This window comes from Hyla sarda, chromosome 4 (genome assembly GCF_029499605.1).
Source record: "Hyla sarda isolate aHylSar1 chromosome 4, aHylSar1.hap1, whole genome shotgun sequence".
NCBI classification, from domain to species: Eukaryota; Metazoa; Chordata; class Amphibia; order Anura; family Hylidae; genus Hyla; species Hyla sarda.
In genome coordinates, this window is record NC_079192.1 from 137966022 (window position 1) to 137987223 (window position 21202).

The following is a 21202-nucleotide window of genomic DNA, read 5'->3' on the forward strand; positions in this document are numbered from 1 at the left end:
GAGCCATGCTATTATTGTTGGATGATATAATACTGCTGATAGACATCACTGTGACAAATAGCTTCTTACATTCCAGTAGCTCCCTTCTTTTCATGACTTTACATTGTAAGAGGTTCTGATTGCCTCTTCTAACATTGTTCTCTGTATTTCTATTCTACTTTTTACAGATATTGATGAATGCACCACTTTGAATGGCCAGTTATGTAGAAACGGACGGTGCATCAATGCCATTGGGTCTTTCCATTGTGAATGTAATGTCGGATATGAGATGGCAGGAGATGGAAGAACATGTCTCGGTAAATATCAGTCATTTCTCAAAGGTGGAGAACAGGACTTTAAAAGAGGATAAGCCATATCAATTTATAAATAGAATGCCGTTCAGGAAGCAGGTAGAACTCATGTATGGATGTGCTTCCTGTAAGTAAAAGGATTGTTGCAGCTATTATTCCTAAGATCATCTGATTTTTAGTTGTAGCATTAAAGTGTTGTCTATTGTGGACATGGCATATCTAAGGCTCCCAAACAATACGCCTATCAGTTGTAGAGGGTAGTCAAATAGTTGGACTTCTCTTGTAAAGTTAGAGCTGGTTGCGCTGTCCTTGGCTCTGAAGAACAGGAGATATCCAGTGATTTCCAGAAGCCATGCAATGTATTTTTAGTGGTTGGGTAACAAGGCAATAATAAAAAGCCTCAGCCAAACAAGTTCATTTTAACCGATGCTGCTTCACAGTTGTGTATATCACACAAGGCCTACCTTGCTGGAGTAGTAAATCTCCTAGGGTACTTTGGATTGTACTTTGGATTTGGCTCATGGCTAAATTTAAGGGTCATCATTCTTTAACAGTGTTTTGGACTCCACTGCAGGGAGACCCCCTGGTCATTTCCCTCAGAGTAGTCTTGGATAGCACCAGCTGATCCTATAGGAGCAGAGAGCAAACGTAGTTGATCAGGCAGAGGTCAGGGCAGTCAGAGTTTAGTAAAACACAGCAGCAGGCAAAGAGAACAGCAGCAAACTAGCTGGGTCAGAACTCTAGAAATACACTTTAGTAACTACCAGGATCTAAGGATCCTTATTACCTAGGCAAGGAATGCAGAAGAAGGAGTCCTTTAAAAAGGGTATGGTGAATAGCGCATTGGTGGAGGAAGGCAATCGCCAGCATGCACTGGCTTTTAAGAAAGCAGGAACCAGTGAGCATGCGCTCTAATAGTTCCCTGGCAGACTAGGACGGCAGCGAAGTGCATTGTGGGAGTCACTGTGGTAAATGAGGAGAAAGAAAACAGTTTGACTTTCCAATTTGTTGCATGTTGACTGTATATCATTGCACTTCTTAGATATCAATGAATGCGCACTTGATCCTGGCAAATGTGCTCCTGGAACTTGTCAAAACCTGGATGGCTCGTACCGCTGCATTTGTCCTCCAGGATATGTTCTGAAAAATGACACCTGTGAAGGTAACAAAAATGAATCCTTATAAAAGTATTTCTATGTCAGCTTTGAAAACATCCTGACCTTGTACTATTACCTGTTACTGTGCAGACATTGATGAGTGTGTGGAAGTGCCAGAAATCTGTGTCTTGGGGACTTGCAGCAATACTCCTGGAAGTTTCATCTGTCTCTGCCCAGAGGGATTTGTGCTGTCTTCTACTGGAAGTATTTGCAGAGGTAACACTTTCAGTATTTGCACTTAAATATTATAATGAGAAGTAACAAAATAATAAGACCTACCGTATTTTTCGCCATATAAGACGCACCCAATTTTAAAGGAGGAAAATCTAGAAAAAAAAGATTCTGAACCAAATACAATGTAAAGTATAGGCCAGTGGTCTTAAACCTGCAGACCTCCAGATGTTGCAAAACTACAACTTCCAGCATGCCCGGACAGCCGTTGGCTGTCCGGGCATGCCAGGAGTTGTAGTTTTGCAACATCTGGAGGTCCGCAGGTTGAAGACCACTGATATAGGAGGTAATTCTCACGTGTCCCCACCGCTTCGGACCCGTTACCGCTCGTCACCGCTGCCCTAGATGTCGCCCTCCATCGCTGTCGCCGCGTCCCTGGGGTGTCCCCGTCGCTCCGGAACGTCTCTGCCGCCCGGTATCCTCGCTCTCCATCGCCGCCATCACGTTGCTATGCGCGCTGCTCCTATTGGATCAAGACGGCGCACGCGACGATGACGAAGGAGAGCGCCGGCCATGCAGGGGATCCCGGCACAGAGCAGACACCGAGGAGGCAGGTAAGGTCCTTCCCGGTGTCCTGTAAGCTGTTCGGGACGCCGCGATTTCACCGCGGTGGTCCCGAACAGCCCGACTGAGCAGCCGGGTTAGTGTCACTTTCGCTACAGACCCGGCGGTCAGCTTTGATCGCCACGTCTGAAGGGTTAATACAGGGCATCACCGCGATTGGTGATGTCCTGTATTAGCCGTGGGTCCCGGCCGTTGATGGCCGCAGGGACCGCTGTGATAGGACAAGGTTTTAATGTGTATTTGCCAACTTTCCCCCCACAGTTTTGGGGAAGAAAAAGTGCGTCTTTTACGGCGAAAAATACGGTAACCCAAAAAAAGAAATAATAAATAATTCACCATCAGCTGAACCTCATACTATAAACGTATCTATTGCTGAGATGGCTTCAAAGTATAACCCTGATATTTTGGCTGATTTGTGATTATTCTCAAAGATATAACACTGTCAACTCCCTTAGATACAACATAATTAAATGTAGAAAGCTATTAACATTGTCAGTGTAATATTCATAAGTTTATAGCAGTTATTTATTCCTCCTTAACAGATGTCAGAGTTGGATTCTGCTTCACTAAGTTTGAAGATGGAAAATGTACCTCACCCAAAGCTAGAAATCACACAAAAACCGAATGTTGCTGTTCTTTTAGAGAGGCTGGATGGGGCTCTCCATGTGAAATCTGCCCAGTGGAAGGAGATGGTATGATCTAAGTATATGCATCAGCCCCACATATCAAAGTCATCTCTCAACACATATATTATACAAAGCTGGATATTACATAACGACAGAATTCACATTTTTAACATAACACATTGAACCAAAATAGAGAAATTCACACAGGGAAACAGTTGCTTAGTGCAACATAGAAACAAAAACAGTTTTCCACCCATCTAGAACTGGCAAGGGGGTTGTTTCATATATACAGTGGTCCCGCAACATAGGATGGTAATCCGTTCCAAATGGACCATCGTTTGTTGAAACATCGTATGTTGAGGGATCCGTGCAATGTAAAGTATAGGACAGTGGTCTACAACCTGCGGATCTCCTGATATTGCAAAACTACAACACCCAGCATGCCCGGACAGCCAACGGCTGTCCGGGCATGCTGGGAGTTGTAGTTTTGCAACATCTGGACGTCCGCAGGTTGAAGACCACTGGTAATGGAGGCTATACTCACGTGTCCCCGCCGCTCAGGACCGTCACCGCTGCCCTGGATGTCACCTTCCATCACTGTCGCCGTGTCCCCGGGGTGTCCCCGATGCTCCGGCAAGTTCTCTGCTTCCACGGCATCCTCGCTCTCCGTTGCCGTCATCACGTCGCTACGCACACCGCTCCTATTGGATGACGGGACGGCGTGCGCAGCAACGTGATGACGACGATGGAGAGCGCCGACGATGCAGGGGATCCCGAAGAGGACGCGCCGGAGCCCCGAGGACAGGTAAGTGATCGTCAGCAGACCACACGGGGCACCGTAAACGGCTATCCGGTGGCAGCTGAAGAAGTCTGCGCTGCCGGATAGCTGTTTATGCGATGGCCCCTACATACAAAAGCATCGTATGTTGATGCTGCCTTCAACATGCGATGGCCTCTGAGAGGCCATCGTATGTTGGAATTATCGGGGCTATCGGGGCCATCGTAGGTCGGGGGGTCACTGTACTTGAAAGGTAAGAACACTTTTAGATGTACATGATATGATGTCCAAGTGAACACAATCAGGAGGAAATAGGAATAACACTCATGCAGATAATGTTAGGTTATGGCAGAAGAAACACTGTTTATTTTTATTCAGCTAATATGTTAACCGAACATGCCTAGCATCACCTGGAGGGTCATAGGTTGTGTAGCCGACAGCTTCTTGTTCAGAGAATTTAGATGCATTAGTGGACACCATGATAACATTATGTACTTTCTTTTGAAGCGGGTTTCAAAGAAATCTGTCCATATGGACTTGGCAATGATGTTGGACCAGATGGGGAACGAATTGGTAAGATGTTGTTTAAAGTCTTAATACAATTGTGAGAGTCCTCTTACTATGGAATTTACATTGACGGTTTCTTCTTTTCCTACTGTAGATATGGATGAATGCGTTGATGCAGATAAATGCAAGAATGGGCTGTGTATTAACACAGACGGCTCCTACCGGTGTGAATGTTCTTTTGGCTATGTCCTCACTGGGGAAGAGTGTGTAGGTAAGTGCATGTCAAATTTTATAACTTAACCGTCATGTATACATGTAGCTGCCTCAATGTGACCAGACCTGAATGAATAGCTTCATTTAACAGTGCTATAAAAGATTCTCTTTGTGAACCATATAAGCTACAATTTGACAATGGTATTTGTTAGTTAAACAGGAAGAAGAATAACAGAGCTCGTTGCTTCATGGATAACCGCTTTAAGTACACATCGATTGTTGTTTAATAGGTGAAGATGAGTGTTTTATTACTGTTTCCTAGATACTGATGAATGCTCTGTTGGAAACCCATGTGGAAATGGAACCTGCAAAAATACCATTGGTGGGTTTGAGTGCACATGTGAAGAAGGTTTTGAGCCTGGGCCAATGATGGCATGTGAAGGTAACTTCTAAATTTTATTTGGCTTTATTTGATTTAGTTCTTTTAGATAGTCCCTCTCTGCCTCTTAATAAGTGAACATGGATAAACACATGGATCTTGGCCTAGATTTCCTTAAATATGAGGTAGATGGATAAATCCGAGTAATACTACTCTTGCTGCTCTTACTGCAGATGGCTGGCACGTACAGACACTCCTACCCCTTGGGTCAGTATCTTAGTAATTCTCGACAAAACCCACTATATGGTTGCTATCTGGTGTTTTGTTTCAGCAGTAAATACCTTCTATGCTGACAAGTGACAGGATAGCGAACCCTCTCATTGTTGACTTTTCTTTCTCGTCTAGCTTCCGTTTTCTTTACGTTAGCTATATGTAAAATTGTACTGTATAACTACTGTTATTTCTATGAGGCTAAAAATGCATCATTGTGCCAATTAAACTGTCAGCCGATTCAGAGTATTACTTATCTTCCTTACTCCTGTACTACCTCTGTTCTCACAGAACCCTGGTCCCACTGTGCAGCACTTCCATCAGAGGCTAAGGTGGGACACCGCTGCAGGTACTGATTTGCTGAGCAGACAATTCCCAGTGCTGTGCAAGGGTGCCAGGGCTCTGTGAGAGTGGCAGCTGCAGGGGAGAGAGGAAGGTAAGTATAGAATTTTTTTTCTTTTATCACATGCCTGAGCAAAATTATACAAAAAAATACTCCTTTGACTACACCTTAAAGAACTCAAGGCTCTAAATTTAAACATACTTTAAGAATAAAATCTATCAGCAGCTTATTAATAATTTCCCGGTAGCAAAATCATTTTTTATACTAAATTCTAGAGCTACATCAGGAAATATAGATACATTTTTTCTTCTGTGCTAACATGTTATTCTGTTAACAGATGTTAATGAATGTGCCCAAAATCCCTTGCTATGTGCTTTCCGCTGTGTTAACACCTATGGATCATATGAATGCAAATGTCCAGCTGGCTATGTGCTCAGAGAAGACAAGAGGATGTGCAAGGGTAAGTGTCTTCCATGGTGAATAGCATTTTAGTAGGTGAATTCAAATAGAGAAAAAAAAACAGACATGGTCCCACATCCACAACATGCACCTTGATCTAAGGCTTCTCAGCAACATTAATTAAACTAACAGGTCGTTGGTGTACTTTATGATCATGAAGTGCAAGCCCGCTAGCCATGTCATGGCCACCTGTAAGTAGTGGGCCCCTAGCATCAAATGGCACCGCACAGATCGGCGACCACCACTGCTGCAACACCAGTGCCCACAGGGGAATGACCCACTGGCAGAGCAGCCTCAATGCCACTCAAACCAGTCCCTGGATCGCACATCCCCACAGACACGGCACCGCGGCAGCGATGGACGCCGCACAGCACCGCACCAGTGTGAACAGGTGTAAAAGCTCACTCACCATGTGTTCCCAGTCAGTGACTGGGAGGCTGCCAGAAAGAATAGAGCCCTATGCAGCTTCCTGCCAATTTATATAGGCCTGGGCTCAGGGGGAGGGTCAGAGTGCTGAGTAGGTGGCAAAGCCATACAATACAATTGGAAAACAAGTGTTTATTATTTTATAGAAACGTAGAATGTGTCGAAAGATAAGAACCATTCGGCCCATCTAGTCTGCACAATATTCTAAATCCCATCAATAGTCCCTGGCCCTATCTTATATGAAAGATAGCCTTTTACCTATCCCATGTATACTTAAACTCCTTCACTGTATTTGCAGCGACCACTTTTACAGGAACGCTATTCCATGTATCCACTACTCTCTCAGTAAAGTAATACTTCCTGATATTACTGTATAAACCTTTGCCCGTAATGGGGGTATAATATAGAGTATGTGACAAATTTCATGAATCAGACTGGAATCTTATTGCAAATCAAATCCTTGTGTAATCTTTCTAGCTTTTAATAGGTATAGGATAGTGACTTAAATCCTAAGGAAAACTTGAACCAGTGCAGAAGTAAAGTTCAATCTTTATTGTCTTTCAGGCATATAAAAATTTTAATCAAGTGTATGTACCTTTATGTCTGACTCGTTTTGAGCTCCTTTATACTCTTTATACTCTTCTAAGTGTGCATGTAATTGAAATGTGTTTGGTGGACAGGTATGCCCAAAAGACAATAAAGGTTACATTTGTCTTCTGTCCTGGATACATTCTTCCTTAGGATCTATGTTGCAACACAATGGTCAGTGTAGGATCTATACATAGAATGAAGACAAGAAGATTTTTGCAGATTTTTGTAGAACTATTTTGGTGTAGACTAAATAAAACAAAATACGTGACCATGTGTTATATATATTCCTTATATATGCATGGGTTTAATTTTAGTTTAGTCCAAAAAATTGGTGCAAAGACAGTTGCTCTTTCATGAAAATTAATGCAGTGTGATTCCAACATAAGAAAATGCTTCTGAGTTGCAGAAAGTGGAAGTAGAGGCAGCAGTAGCACGTGACATGCCTGGGTAAATATACTCTTCATGCCACTTGTCATGCTGTATCTGTGTGCTTAGAACAGAAATTTCTATGTCCAACCATGGAAAAGGCTGTAAGAAGTCACAGTATGGCTTGAGTCAATCTCAACCAGGATGTGCAGTTCATTGAGACACAGGGTAGCCTTGCTGTAATTGTAGGGTGCTTACTGTCACATACACACAGTCAGGAAGATAGAAAAAAGAATCAGGAGATAACCTGAGATATTGTTGACAGAAGCAAGAACCAATATCTTTAATAGTCTGGAATGCTGGAATCATATGTACATCGTGTAGACATACTTAGAACCCTGAAATGCATCATAAAATTTGGTTCCTTTCTTTTCTACAGATCAAGATGAGTGTGAAGAAGGTCTTCATGATTGTGAAGAAAAGCAGATGACCTGCAAGAATCTCATAGGAACATATATGTGTATATGTGGACCAGGGTATCAGCGCAGACCAAATGGTGAAGGATGCATAGGTAAGTGAGAATGACAATACATAGATCAAACACCACTTAAAGGGGTACTCCACCCCTAGACATCTTATCCCCTTTCCAAAGGATAGGGGATAAGATGTCTGATCTGGGGGTCCCCCACTGGGGACCCCAGCAATCTCCATGCTGCACCTGGCATTTGTTTAGCGCATCAGGTGCAGCGCTGGAGGCTTGTGACGTCACGACCATGCCCTCTCGTAGTCACGGCCACGCCCTGTCAATGCAAGTCTATGGGAGGGGTGTGACGGATGTCACGCCCCCTCCCATAAACTTGCATTGAGGGGGCGTGGCCGTGACATCACAAGCCTCCGTCCTGCATTGCCAGTCATCCGGCTCCGTTCGCTCCGTGCATCGGATGTCTGGGGTGCCGCAGCCTAGATTGCGGGGTCCCAAGCGGCGGGACCCCCGCGATCAGACATCTAACTCCCTACCCTTTGGGGATAGTGAATAAGATTTCTAGGGGCGGAGGACCCCTTTATGAGGTTAAAAGTAAATCTAAAAAACCTTTTCTGTGAAATAGGAAATTGGGATAGATTTATAAGAACGATTGATGTCTTAGTAGCATTACACATTGTAATGTACGTAATGTAGACGTAATGTACGTACAGTAGACACGTGTAATACTGAGATATGATGGGTTTAAATATGATTTGTCCATGTAATAAGTAGGCATTAGTGTTCTGATGTTCTGGCCCCTTATAATATGAATGTTCTTGCTTTTCTAAGATGTAAATGAGTGCAGTAAACCGGGATTATGTGAAAATGGAAAATGTCTGAACACTGTGGGAAGCTACAAGTGTGAGTGTGCAGATGGATTCAACACCAGCGCTACTGAGACAGAATGCATTGGTGAGTATAAAATATAAATAAATTAATAAAAATGGGTATGCTTAATATATCTATCTATCTATCTTGTCTCCTCCTAGAGTACCCAGCATGTACATGTATTACACAAATATTACACACACAGCAAATCAAATATAGAGAAAACTGTGTAATAATTCATTTTTCTTGCAGTGCAAATTTCAGTGTGTAAGCACTGCAATAAGGCAGCCCCAAAATCAACTGGAAGGTCTCTAAAGTGCCTAATTTGGGCAGAATTTGCCCCATTTATGGCCCATTTCACTGGATTGGCCACCCAAAATAGGAACTGTTGGCTAGTATGTTGGCTCATGTTGTGTGACCCGTCCTGTGTTGAAGGGTTCACCTGCACTAAACCCAATACACTGAGATGGTAGAACACCATCTCTGCCTTCTCTTAGGATAGCCCAGTTGTCAATGAGATCCAGCTCTCAGCTGTAGCAGTGGCGCGATCTCGGTTAAAAAATCACTGTGCGGAATTCATTATCCAACCACGCAGACATTTAAGTCTACAGTGATCAGTAAGTGGTTAACGTTTAACAGCAACTGTATTTGGTATAGGTGTAATTGTACCAACCAGCAGAATAAGTTGACATGTTATTTTTACCACAAAGTAAAAATTAAAACCTCTACAAAATGACATTTCCCTTGCTTATAGCTCGTGATGGCATCGACTATATTAAGCAACCGGTTGGGGTCTGGACAGCCAGACCATGACAGATCAAAACTTTTGACGTGTCTGTGTTACATATTAAAAGCTTTTTAAAATAACAGAAAGGCTTTAAAGTCATTTACAGTGGACTATACAAACAACATGAAAAGTATGGGGACAATTTATTAGTTCTCTACACCTGTGGCTAGATGTAGAAAAGTGGCACAGTTTTGAGCAAGCCTCTGGTTTTAGTGGGACTTATCTAAAAGGGAGTGGTTTCTGTGTCCACAAATTTACTACAGCTTACAGCTGCTCTTAGCTGGCATAGATTTCAGTCTGAGGTGCACAATGCAGCCACAAATGTCCAAAATTTACTATAAGGCATGGGCCGCTTAATAAATCTAGTAAATCTAGTTCCAGCAGGCTTTTAGTTAAGACCGACTTGTCTAGTTTTATTAAATTCCCCGCTATATATGTTGTGTTTTATGAATTCCTTTCTCTAGAATTTACCGCCTTGTATTTTGTATCAGACAACAGGCTTGGATATTGCTTCACTGAAGTTCTACATACCATGTGTCAGCTTGGGTCCTCCACTCAGAACTCCGTCACCAAGTCTGAATGTTGTTGTAACTCGGGTAGAGGTTGGGGTATTACCTGTGAGATCTGTCCCTTCTCTGGCACAGTACAGTTTAAAAAGCTTTGTCCTTATGGCCGAGGTTTCACAACTGGAGGAGAAGGTATGTATCTTTTATTATAATATAAAATATAGATAGCTGTAGATCATATTATTCTTTTTATTATTATTATTATTATTATTATTATTATATCATTATATTGTAATTGACAGTCCATTTTATTGCTCCAACATATAATGTATGTTTGTTCCATCTATCATATGCAGATATAGAGGGAGATTTATCAAAACCTGTGCAAAGGAAAAGTTGCTGAGTTGCCCATAGCAACCAATCAGATCACTTCTTTCATTTTGCAGAGGTCTTGTTAAAAATGAAAGAAGCGAGCTGATTGGTTACTATGGGCAACTGGGCAACTTTTCCTCTGGACAAGTTTTGATAAATCTCCCCCATAATACGTCTCAACATCTTCCAATTATTGACAAAAACTTTGTTAATAGAGGACACTTTTTTTTATATTTCATGTATATGTCAAGTCTATAAGTTATCACTTGCCAGAAAATGTCATCTAAAAAAAAAACAATATGCTGTTGTGGCAGGGGATGGTTTAAGTAATACAGAGAAAAGCAGCCATACCTACCTAGCACTGGTCCCCTGTTTTTTTCTTTCCTTCCTGTTTCCTAAACAAGCACTTCCTGTTCAGCCAATCATTGACCACAGTGGTGTCCTGTCTCGGTCAGTGATTTTCTGAGCAAGAAGGACCTGCACCAAGCGCTCGTCTCGGAAACAGGAAGTATAGCTGGGGACCAGGGCTAGCTAAGTATGCCTTTTTTGGATGGCAAGAAGACTAGGTCAAAACATCTCCAAAATGACAGCTATGTTGTGGTTCCTGGTATTTAGTGGTTAGTATCTACCAACAGTAGTCTAAGGAAGGACAACTGGTGAATCGGTGACACGGTCCTGGGCACCCAGCATATCTTGATGTATGTGTGGCATAAAGGCTAGCTCATCTGGTCTGATCCCTTATGAGCTAATGTATCTCTGATTGCTGAAAAAAATAATTTAGGCTTTGAGGAAAAAGTGTCAGGACATCATAGGGTATCACAGATTACTATGTTGGTTTTTGACATTCCTGTGGATGTTGGTTTGTCATGTATTAACTACCTAAAATTGTTGCAGACCAAGTACTATCCATCATAGCAATAGCATTCCCTAATGTCAATGGCCTCTTTCAATAGGATAATGCAGCATCATAGATCGTTCAGGAATGGTCCTGAAGAAACAAGACCCGGAGTGTTCAGGGCATTGACTTGACCTCCACATTTCAGATTTTAATCCAATTGAACGTCTGTAGCATGTACAGGAATAAGCAAGTCTGACCAATATCAATAAAGGCCCCACCTCATAACTTATAGGACTGTTCAAGGTTAGAAACAACATATCTGCTTTCTCCCAGAAATGGTGCCTCAAGTGTTCATCAGGTTGTGCCAAGTATAGCAGCTCAGCTCTATTAAAGTGAACAAGGCTAAATTGTAATAATGCACTACCACACACAACTTGTGAACGGATGTAGCACATTTTTTGTAATTCTGAACGACCCCTTTGTAGGATCTGCTCCTAACTTATTGGTGCCAGATATCACAGAACACCCTCAGTGGTCTTGTGGAGTCTATGCCTTGATGCATCAGAGTTTCTCTAATTAAATTATGGGGATCTACCAAATATTAGTCAGGTTTTAATATTGTGGATGATCAATGTAGGTGTTCTTGTAAAAATCAATTTTAAATGGCATTATTAAACCTGTGGATGTTCAGGTTAGAGTGGCTTTGTTATAGTTAATGTACAGTTTCCACAATTTATATTTATCTAATTTTTCTTATACTTTTTCAGACATCGATGAGTGTCATGTACTACATGGTATCTGCCGTAACGGGCAATGTATCAATGAGAGAGGCTCCTATAAGTGCGAATGCAATCCTGGCTATATTCCAGATGTGACTGGAACTTCTTGCATAGGTAAGTCAGCCAAAACCAAATAAATGGCATGATGATCATGGGCGTAGGGCCACATAAATCATTGCTGGATTATTAGTGCGGCCCTTTACTTCCATCAATGTCACCCGCACATGCCCTATTACATGGGAAGATGTGCAGGTGACGGTTTTTAAACCTGCTGAAAAGATGCGATCATTAAATGAAGAAGTGTTTGCTCTGATCACTGGGTCTATTACACAAGGTGGTGTTAGTTTGTTAGGCCAATAATCGCCAAATGTAATACTGCCTAAAATATACTGTACATATATAGCTTTGTGTGCTGAATTCTAGTAAGCTTTTATTATATCAGATTTTATTTTCCTTTCAGACCTTGATGAATGTAGCCAGTCTCCTAAACCCTGTAACTTTATCTGTAAAAATACCGAGGGAAGTTTCCAGTGTTCCTGCCCCCGTGGTTACATTTTACAAGAGGATAGGAGAAGCTGTAAAGGTAATGTACATATTATGTTTATAGAATATTTCATGTCATGCATTTCAAATTCTACCATAGCATTTATATATTTGCCTCTTCATAATCTATACTGAATGGCCAAATTATTAGAGACCCATATGCTTTCACGATTGGAGACAAAAGGTTCAGAGAAAGACATCTAAAACTGTTCTGATGAAGAAGTGGTGCACAGTTACGCAGATTACAGCTGAATGCAATGCTGGTGCTACAACTATCATTTTCAAAAGGATACCTTGTCATTTATTAGTTCAGATGGGCTATAATCACAGATGATCAGTTCAAGTGCCATTGCTGTCCATGTGAAACAGAAAGGCCAGACTTCAGAAGGCAAGAGTGCAAAAACTGATCAGATTGCCTAGTCAAATAAATCTAGATTTCTTTTGCACCATGCTGACCAGAATTCGGCACAAGCAGCATAAATCGATGATCCCCCCTGTCAGGTGTAAAGGTTCAGGCTGGTAGAGGTGGCATACTGGTGTGGGGAATGTGGGTATTCATTTAGCAAGACAATGTGCTATGCCATATGAGTTTTATAGTCATGGACTGGTTCCAGCAACATGAAAGCAGGTTTTATTTACTTACTTTCACAGTCCCCAGAGCTTAATCTTATATAGCATTTCTGCAAGGAGGTAAAACGGGGTGTTTAGAACATGTCAGTACAATACCTCCATCTAATGTGCAAGTAGTTATCCTGTCCACGTGGGCCAATGTCCCGGCATAATTTCAGCACATTTCAGCACCAGGCGGAACAAATTATCTCTAATAATGTGGTCATTCAGGAGATTTGATATTTTGATTCATAAAACAGTTAGTAGGTTAATCTAACAAGGCACAATACATGCATTCCTTATCCACTTGTAGACTTTCTATAGATAAAAGAAACAAAAAATAATATCTGCCTTATTAACTTTATTCATTTTATCTTTCAATTTAGACCTTGATGAATGTGCAACCAAACAACACAACTGCCAGTTTATTTGTGTCAACACGATTGGAGGATTTACATGCAAATGTCCACCTGGATTCACCCAACATCATACTGCTTGTATTGGTAAGTGCCAGGAAAAAAACATTCTTGTCTCAAGATATGATATTGGAGAACTCAGTAAAAATGTAGGTACTGGTGCTTTACATTTGTGTTCATTTAAAGTTTCAAATTACTTTTTGAAGGTGCCACTGTTTGGGCTTACTCATCTAGCACCTATTCAAGTTCATGGCACTCAACTACTACACCTCCATAAGTCTATAATTTCTTATGGAGGCAAATTAGGATATAATAGTAAGGAACATAACCGATACCTTCAGGTATGGAGTAAAGTATGGCGACCACTTTACATCAAATAGTGGGCTGGTCTATTATTGTTATTTATTTAGCTTTTTCTCCAGAGGATGCAGTAGTGTCCCCTGTATTATACTGGCCATAAAGCTACTGTTTGTCTAGAACTTCTAAGCAATGAAGGGGTGTTCTGTAGAATTCATATCGAGCACCAATCCTGGTTGCTCTGTTAAATTAAGTTTAAACATTAATACATTGTATTACTAAGCTGGGAGATCATTTATGGTATTGAGTGAATTTTAGAGTTTTAAGCTAGGCTCACACACAGCGCACCTGCAGTGTATTTGACGCTGCTCATGCTCTTCCGGAAGTCACTGAGCGACTGCAGAATGAGCTCCCTTCTGTGGCCAGGTAGCTCTGTGTGTCAGCTCGTGACTGCCGGTGGGAAATTTGCCGCTATGGACACACAGAGCTACTGGGAGCATGGAGCTTGCTCTGTCACTGTTCTGTGACTGCTGGCAGCGCATCTGCAGAGTCAAATATGCTGCGGATGCGCTGTTTGTGACCCTACCTTTACAGTACAGTAATTAGAGGTCCGCTTATTTGGTCACCTTCTTAATAATTTGGTAATTTTTCCTTCTTTATACTTTAGACAACAATGAGTGTGCCTCAGAAGGAAACTTGTGCGGAGCTAAGGGTATATGTCAGAATACTCCAGGAAGTTATGCATGTGAATGCCAGCGTGGATTTTCACTTGATCAGAGTGGAGCAACATGCGAAGGTACAGGAGGTTTTATTATTTAAAAACATTATTGCATAAACCATAAACCAAAGAGATAGGAGTGGGGAACAGAAAACAAAAGAGGGAGGGGAAGAGAGTAAGAGAGTATACCAATAAAAACAATTACCAAACAGTTTCCATCAAGTGACTATGTAACATGAAAGGGGTATTCCAGTGCCAATAACACCTATCCCCGTCATGTGGTGGTGGGGTCTTTGCTGAATGGAGCTGTACTCAACCGTCTCCAGCAGCTTCATAGAATGAATAGAGAATGGAGCATCGGTGTGAATGCTATTCTTCCTGCTTCGTTTAGCAAGGAGACTCCAGTTTCTGTGCAAGTGATCAAGGGGGTGCAGAGGAGTCAGACCCCCTGTCATCGGACACTTGAAATATGTTAAAGTTACAAAGATGCCAGATACATTTGCCCTGTGCCCCCAATTATCATAATGCTTTTTTGATTCATCCTGTACTAAATAAAAATCTCACTTCTTTCCAAGCTCCATAATGTCTTGTAAATGAGCCTTATATGAGTCGTGCAGTGTTAGCTTAATCTTGCCAGTTCTGTGCCCTAGAGGCTGTGGAGGGCCCAGGTCTAGGGCAGGACACTGCAGCAATATCTCTAATTGCCGGTTGGGACAAGAGTTTGTTCTTATTGTTACATCAGCCAAGGGAAACACACTGTTTATTTTTGCAGGATCTTTCTTTGCAGTAACAGGACAGTGGCTGGAACAAGCTGTAGTGTCTAGTACAATGTGGCCATGTTGGTATATCGGCTAAAAACATCTGCCTGCCAAAGAATCATAAATATTTGATTTGTCTACCTTGTGTTGTACATCATTTACAATTACAATTGCAAGTAAATAGCTGTTCTAGAATTTCAGTTTATTTTTAGAAATTCTTTATAGCTATATTGAAGTAAGACAGCACTCTGTATTTACCAATTTCTGAAAATATATCAACACTACATCTCTTTTTAAACCAGATGTGGATGAATGTGATGGAAGCCATCGCTGTCAGCATGGATGCCAGAACATCATAGGTGGATATAGGTGTAGTTGTCCACAGGGCTATCTTCAACATTACCAGTGGAATCAGTGTGTGGGTGAGTACTCTTGCTTGGGATTTTGTCACTAATAAATCTTTACTGAAGATGGGCAACAGGAGTAATATATATATATATATATATATATATATATATATATATATATATATATATATATAATAGAGCAGCAATACATATTCCAAAACCAGAACATGACTGGTGGAGATAAAAAAGTAGGAAATGACTCACTTGAAAACTGAGTATGTTTCTAAAACTAGGCAACCCCTGCCCCTTATTTAATATAGTGTATACAGTGCCCAGATAGTGCCATGTTGTGTCTAGATAACTAGCATAAGTGTCAGTCCGCCTTACCAACATAAAACCATATGTATTGCCTTTCTATATGGCTCCTAATGCCAGATTGGCAGTGAATGCCTTGCTTGCAGGTGCTTTTTTCCTTTCTTTAGCTTGGATTATAGCTAACAACCAGTTCTGCAACATGTACATGAGAACTGATGAACGCTGCTGATGGAGAACAAATGACAGAACAGAGGACATTTCTGTGCATCTGGTTTGATTCAGAGCATATTTGAACTTTATGCCCAGCATAAAACCATAGTTTTAAATGTTATACAGAAGAACATTTGCAGCCTTAGTTCTCTATATTAGGAAGTCTTTGCTTTGTTGTACCTTTTGCCCTGTTCTCTTCTGGTCTTTTTTTGCCTGCAAAGAAAAGTACCGTAAATTGAAATCTTGGTACAATAATTTAAAGTGTATGGGGACAACGTGAAGACATATCGGGCATGTTGCATTTCAGAATGCTCAAGCCTTCGTTCCCCTATGAGATAAGAAACTACCCTAGAAATAATCCTGTACATGAGTGTTCTGGGGTAGCTGGGAAGATGCTAGCAAGCATTCGTGCACACCTAGCATTAAAGGGGTACTCCGGTGAAAAACTTTTTTTTTTTAAATCAACTGGTGCCAGAAAGTTAAACAGATTTGTAAATTAGGCAAAGCGAAGATGTGATATTCGGCACTGCTACTACTGGCAAAGCTGGACTATGAGACGGGCGTACGACAAGGACAAACCAATAGAGATGTGGTGGTGCTCTGACGTAGTGGCAAAGTTCAAATCTTCAATACAGTGGAGAGTTAGAAAAACATCGGCACTCACCAGTCTTCTCTTGAAAAGCTTCTTTATTAATACATACTCACAACATGAAATGCAGTCAGGGAGAGGGATCTGTGCAGGGGGGGGGGGGGGTAAGTAGTAGGCAACAGACTCTGTTTCCCTCGTTACACAAGCTTCATCCGGCATGGCCGGATGAAGCTCGTGTAACGAGCGAAACAGAGTCAGCTATCTGCTGACATCATGAGCACAGTGCTCTCTGCTGACATCTCTGTCCAATTTAGGAACTGTCCAGAACAGCATATGTTTGCTACGGGGATTTCCTTTTACTCTGGACAGTTCCTAAAATGGACCGAGATGTCAGCAGAGGGCGCTGTGCTCACGATATCAGCAGACAGCTCTGTGTTTCAAACTGTAGTATTCAGCAGCTAATAAGTACAGGAAGGATTAAGATTTACAAATCTGTTTAACTTTCTGGCACCAGTTGATCAAAAAAAAAAAGTTTTTCACCGGAGTACCCCTTTAAGTGTTGCACATAAAGCTAATTGTATCCTGTATATATCCTATAAATCCAATAATGTTTTGGATTTTAGAAAATGTATCTAACCTACTTATTTAGCCAATGGAAGGTATTCCTTTGAAGTTTGCATTTCGATATAATACTGAATACCGTGCCATGTAACAGAGTACTTTTCTATAACAAGCATAGTCTCTGAAATAATATCTTCAACCCTTGCTATTGCAGTCATATTGTGGCTTGGGAAAAGTCACATTTATTTTGTTCAGCTGTAAACTAACCTAATCTCAGTGCCAATAATAGGAACTGTTCTTCTTTTATGTAACATGTAATGCTAACAGATGTGTTTATCATGCCATGAGTAAATGAAGACATATGTGTCACCATGACTTTCTCTGTTGTTGTATTTTTAATAGGCATAGAAAGGCATCCTAGTTCCAGACAAATTACTAGTCATTGATTCTTCCTTTTGTTGTCTACAAGTATTATTAATACCAGAACTGTATCAGCCATATGAAATACATTTAACCTGGATTGTTGATTTTAGTGTTGTAGTAGCAAACAAATTGTTATAATCTTAAAAGGCGTTGGGTCTTTAAAGAGCTTGTTTAGGATTAGAAAAAAATTAGAAAAAAATTTGCTTATCCTAGTATTAATATGTATCTAAAGCTGTATCTAAAAATGTTTTCTATATCGATACAATGTTATTTTTTATTTAATAATATTATTTCATACATTAACTTTAAAAATAATTTTAAAACTAAATGGTTTTGTTACATTGACCCTTCAAAGTGGTGATAATGGGATTTTAGTGCCCTCACTGCTGTTATTGAGCCCCTGAGAGTCCTCACAATTTCAGGGTGCGGGACCTATGCTGCAATTTACACACAAGTCTTCCCTTTCTTTATTACTGTAGCCGCTCAAAGGACAGCATCTACTCCTCTCTGCTATGCCATGACAAAGTTCCGCAGAAAGGTCTCTGGACTTAACAGGCTGATAATGTGCTGGGGATGATTTACAGAACAGCACTATAGATGGGCATGTGTGGGGAAGAAAAGGGTTATTGGTATACTGGGTTTGCATGATACTTTGTAAGCAGAAAGGATTACAGCAACAAGTTCACAGCAAGGAAGGGGTTACATCACAAAAGTAGCCCTGGTCTTAGTAGTAAACTACTACTGCAGCTGGTGATAATAACACGCTAAAGAAAGAGGGATAGAGGATTACATTCAGGAGGCAGCACTATCTACATAGTAAGAACATAAGCATGTACATAAGGGAAATCTGCCCAGAATTTTATTGAGTTAAAGGGGTATTCCGGTGGTTAAGATTTTTGGCTATATTGCATCTTCTTTTAATGTTCATGTTTTTTGCAATTGACATGGGTTATATGTTTGTGTAACATGTGTCTTTTTTTCTTACCTGCTTGTGGGCCAGGAAGTTCTGTAGTTCGGTGTTGGATCTCTTACTGTCGTCCACTGTGTCGGCCTTGTTAGGATTAAGCTGTGGACAACGCGTCAGGGCTTTTTTTTCTCTGTTCTTTGTTTCCGTGACTGGGCAGCTTCTTTCACGCCCAGCTTATGAATATGTAAAGTTTCCAAAGTTAGATCTGGGGGGTGCAAAGTCAGAGCCCAGAGGACGCAGGTCTGCATGAGAGAAAGAAGCCACGCCCCCTCATCTCCCCCTCCCAGAGGTCGCAGGTCTGCATGAGAGAAAGAAGCCAGAGTAGGGGGAGAGAGGGGACATACACAGCTCCTCATCTCCCCTCCCCCTGCTCTGTCTTCAGAGGATGCAGGTCTGCACGGGAGAAAGAAGACAAGAGAAGATAAGAGAGAGGACGTACACTCCTCCTCATCTCCTCCCTGAGCTCTGTGTTCACTGAACGTGAAGATGACAAAGTGCAGGGCTGGGGATGTATAGACTGCAGGGGCTGGTGAATAAATCTCATACTGGGGATGATTTCTATGTGTGAAGGGGGGGGGGGGAGGACTCCTGAATGACATGCTGGGAGTTGTAGTCCCTGTTATGTGTGTGTATGCTAGTGTTCCCCAACCAGGGAATGCTGGTATTAGTAGTTTTGCAACACCTGGAGGCACCATGGTAAACACTGGTGTATGCCCTATAGAGGTGTGGTGAACTACAACCCCCAGGAGACTAGAGAGGCATGCTGGTGTTATACCACAGACTGAAGACTCCTGAATGACACATGCTGGGAGTTGTAGTCCCTTTCGTGTGTATGCCAGTGTATCCCAACCAGGGCTGATTTATATTAGTGTGCTGTGTATAAGGGGACTGACCCGGGAAAATAGTAGGATGGGTAAAGGGCGGAACAAAAAAAAAGGAGCCACCCCAAACCAGCAAGGCATGTGGCATGCTGGGATTTGTAGTTTTCAGCACAGCAAGAAACAGGAAATAGAAACAAAGATAGGAAAACAAAGTAGGGGATAAAAAGACAACAAAGAACGGAAATAGAGTAGGCTAAACAACAAGAATAGAAATGAAACAAAACAAATAGGGTAAGTAAAAAACGGAAAAACACGTTGACCACCGGAGTACCCCTTTAAGACACAGTGTAAACCTTCTGAAATAGGCTGCCAGGCTCAAGATTTTAAAAAAATGTAAGTGATTTACAAATATGTTATAAAACACATTGGCTATCAAATAGAGGGAGACTTGAAATAATAACGATCATTTAAAAATATAGAATAGCTTTAATACTTTACTTGATTAAATGTAAATGACTGATTTTTTATCGCCTTATACTGTACAAACGTTTGATTACCTTTCTGTAGCAATGGATGTAACCTGCAGGTATGAATGGTAAATTAATAGATGTGTGATTATTTTTCAGCCCATGATAAAACTTGCAATTTACCTTTGTATTTTGTTCCCTTGCAGATGAGAACGAGTGCCTGAGCAGCCACGTGTGTGGAGGGGCCACATGTCACAATACACTTGGAAGCTTTAAGTGCATATGCCCAACAGGATTTCAGTTTGAACAGTTTGCAAGTTCTTGCCACGATATCAATGAGTGCAGTTCTTCCCAGGCTCCATGTAGCTATGGCTGTTCCAATACAGATGGTGGTTATGTGTGTGGCTGTCCACCAGGATACTTCAGAGTAGGACAAGGGTAATTCTTTTTTTGCTTTTTTCTTTAAACAACAAACCATACATCTCAATAATCTTATTTTTCTATACTGAAGAAAGCCAGGTTAATAATGGAATATTATTCATTCATGCGGCATTTCAAGTGCTATAACACTCTCATATACCAAGCACTTAATAGGGCTCCAAAATAGGAGGGTGAAGAAATTTTAAATTGTAGTGCTGGCATTCTTCACTATACCACGTATTCATTGAGATTGTGTATTGATAGGCCATCATTATCAGATAGGTGAAGGGGATGCAATACTCTGGTAAGTGATAAAGAGGCTGCAGCACTCACCTAACACTGCTCATATAATGCAGCACTCACCTAACCTGCTCCATACAATCAATAGGGGCTGTACCTGGTACATAGCCACCACATAATGTACAAAACTGTGCCTGGTAAACAATTAAGAGGCGTTGAGCGCCAGGGCCCCTTCAGCCAGCTGATCAGCAGGTGCCAGGTGTACACATCCCATCTTATATTGATGGCTTATCCTAAGGAAAACCCCTTTTACATATTTATTGTCAAAACATTGTTTGCAAGAAGATCTGTAGGTGTTGCCTACAGATCGTATGAAAGCTTCTTGATACAGGTGAGAGTTTTTTTTTTTTTATAGCATCATTATGACCTTTGATACTTTAAGATACTATAACATATCTAAATAACTAAATGGCCATTTAACCAGTGCATAGTACAAGTGGCGGTGCAAGTGGCAGTAAGGCTAGGTTCAGACTACGGAATCTCCGGGCAGAAAATTTCCACCCGGAGATTCCGAGGTCCACCTGTGCCGACTGAATTAGTCAGCGCTAGGACCGCACGGACACTGCAGTCTCCTATAGACTGCTATGTGTTCCGCTAGGATTTCCGCC

The 21202-nt window shown here is 41.4% G+C and overlaps 1 protein-coding gene across 9 annotated transcripts in view; it reads left to right on the forward strand.

Annotated features, from left to right (window-relative positions):
- The window catches only part of FBN1 (fibrillin 1), a 267073-nt gene that overhangs the window by 239643 nt on the left and 6228 nt on the right, over window positions 1–21202 (forward strand). For all 9 annotated transcript variants that reach the window (XM_056572267.1, XM_056572268.1, XM_056572269.1 and 6 more), the window contains 17 exons: window positions 168–296; window positions 1333–1452; window positions 1538–1663; window positions 2785–2934; window positions 4154–4219; window positions 4308–4424; window positions 4689–4808; window positions 5696–5818; window positions 7640–7771; window positions 8513–8635; window positions 9830–10036; window positions 11822–11947; window positions 12294–12416; window positions 13372–13488; window positions 14366–14494; window positions 15477–15596; window positions 20081–20312. In XM_056572267.1, the coding sequence (XP_056428242.1) occupies window positions 168–296; window positions 1333–1452; window positions 1538–1663; window positions 2785–2934; window positions 4154–4219; window positions 4308–4424; window positions 4689–4808; window positions 5696–5818; window positions 7640–7771; window positions 8513–8635; window positions 9830–10036; window positions 11822–11947; window positions 12294–12416; window positions 13372–13488; window positions 14366–14494; window positions 15477–15596; window positions 20081–20312 (2260 nt within the window). The remainder of the gene's footprint in view (window positions 1–167; window positions 297–1332; window positions 1453–1537; window positions 1664–2784; window positions 2935–4153; window positions 4220–4307; window positions 4425–4688; window positions 4809–5695; window positions 5819–7639; window positions 7772–8512; window positions 8636–9829; window positions 10037–11821; window positions 11948–12293; window positions 12417–13371; window positions 13489–14365; window positions 14495–15476; window positions 15597–20080; window positions 20313–21202) is intronic.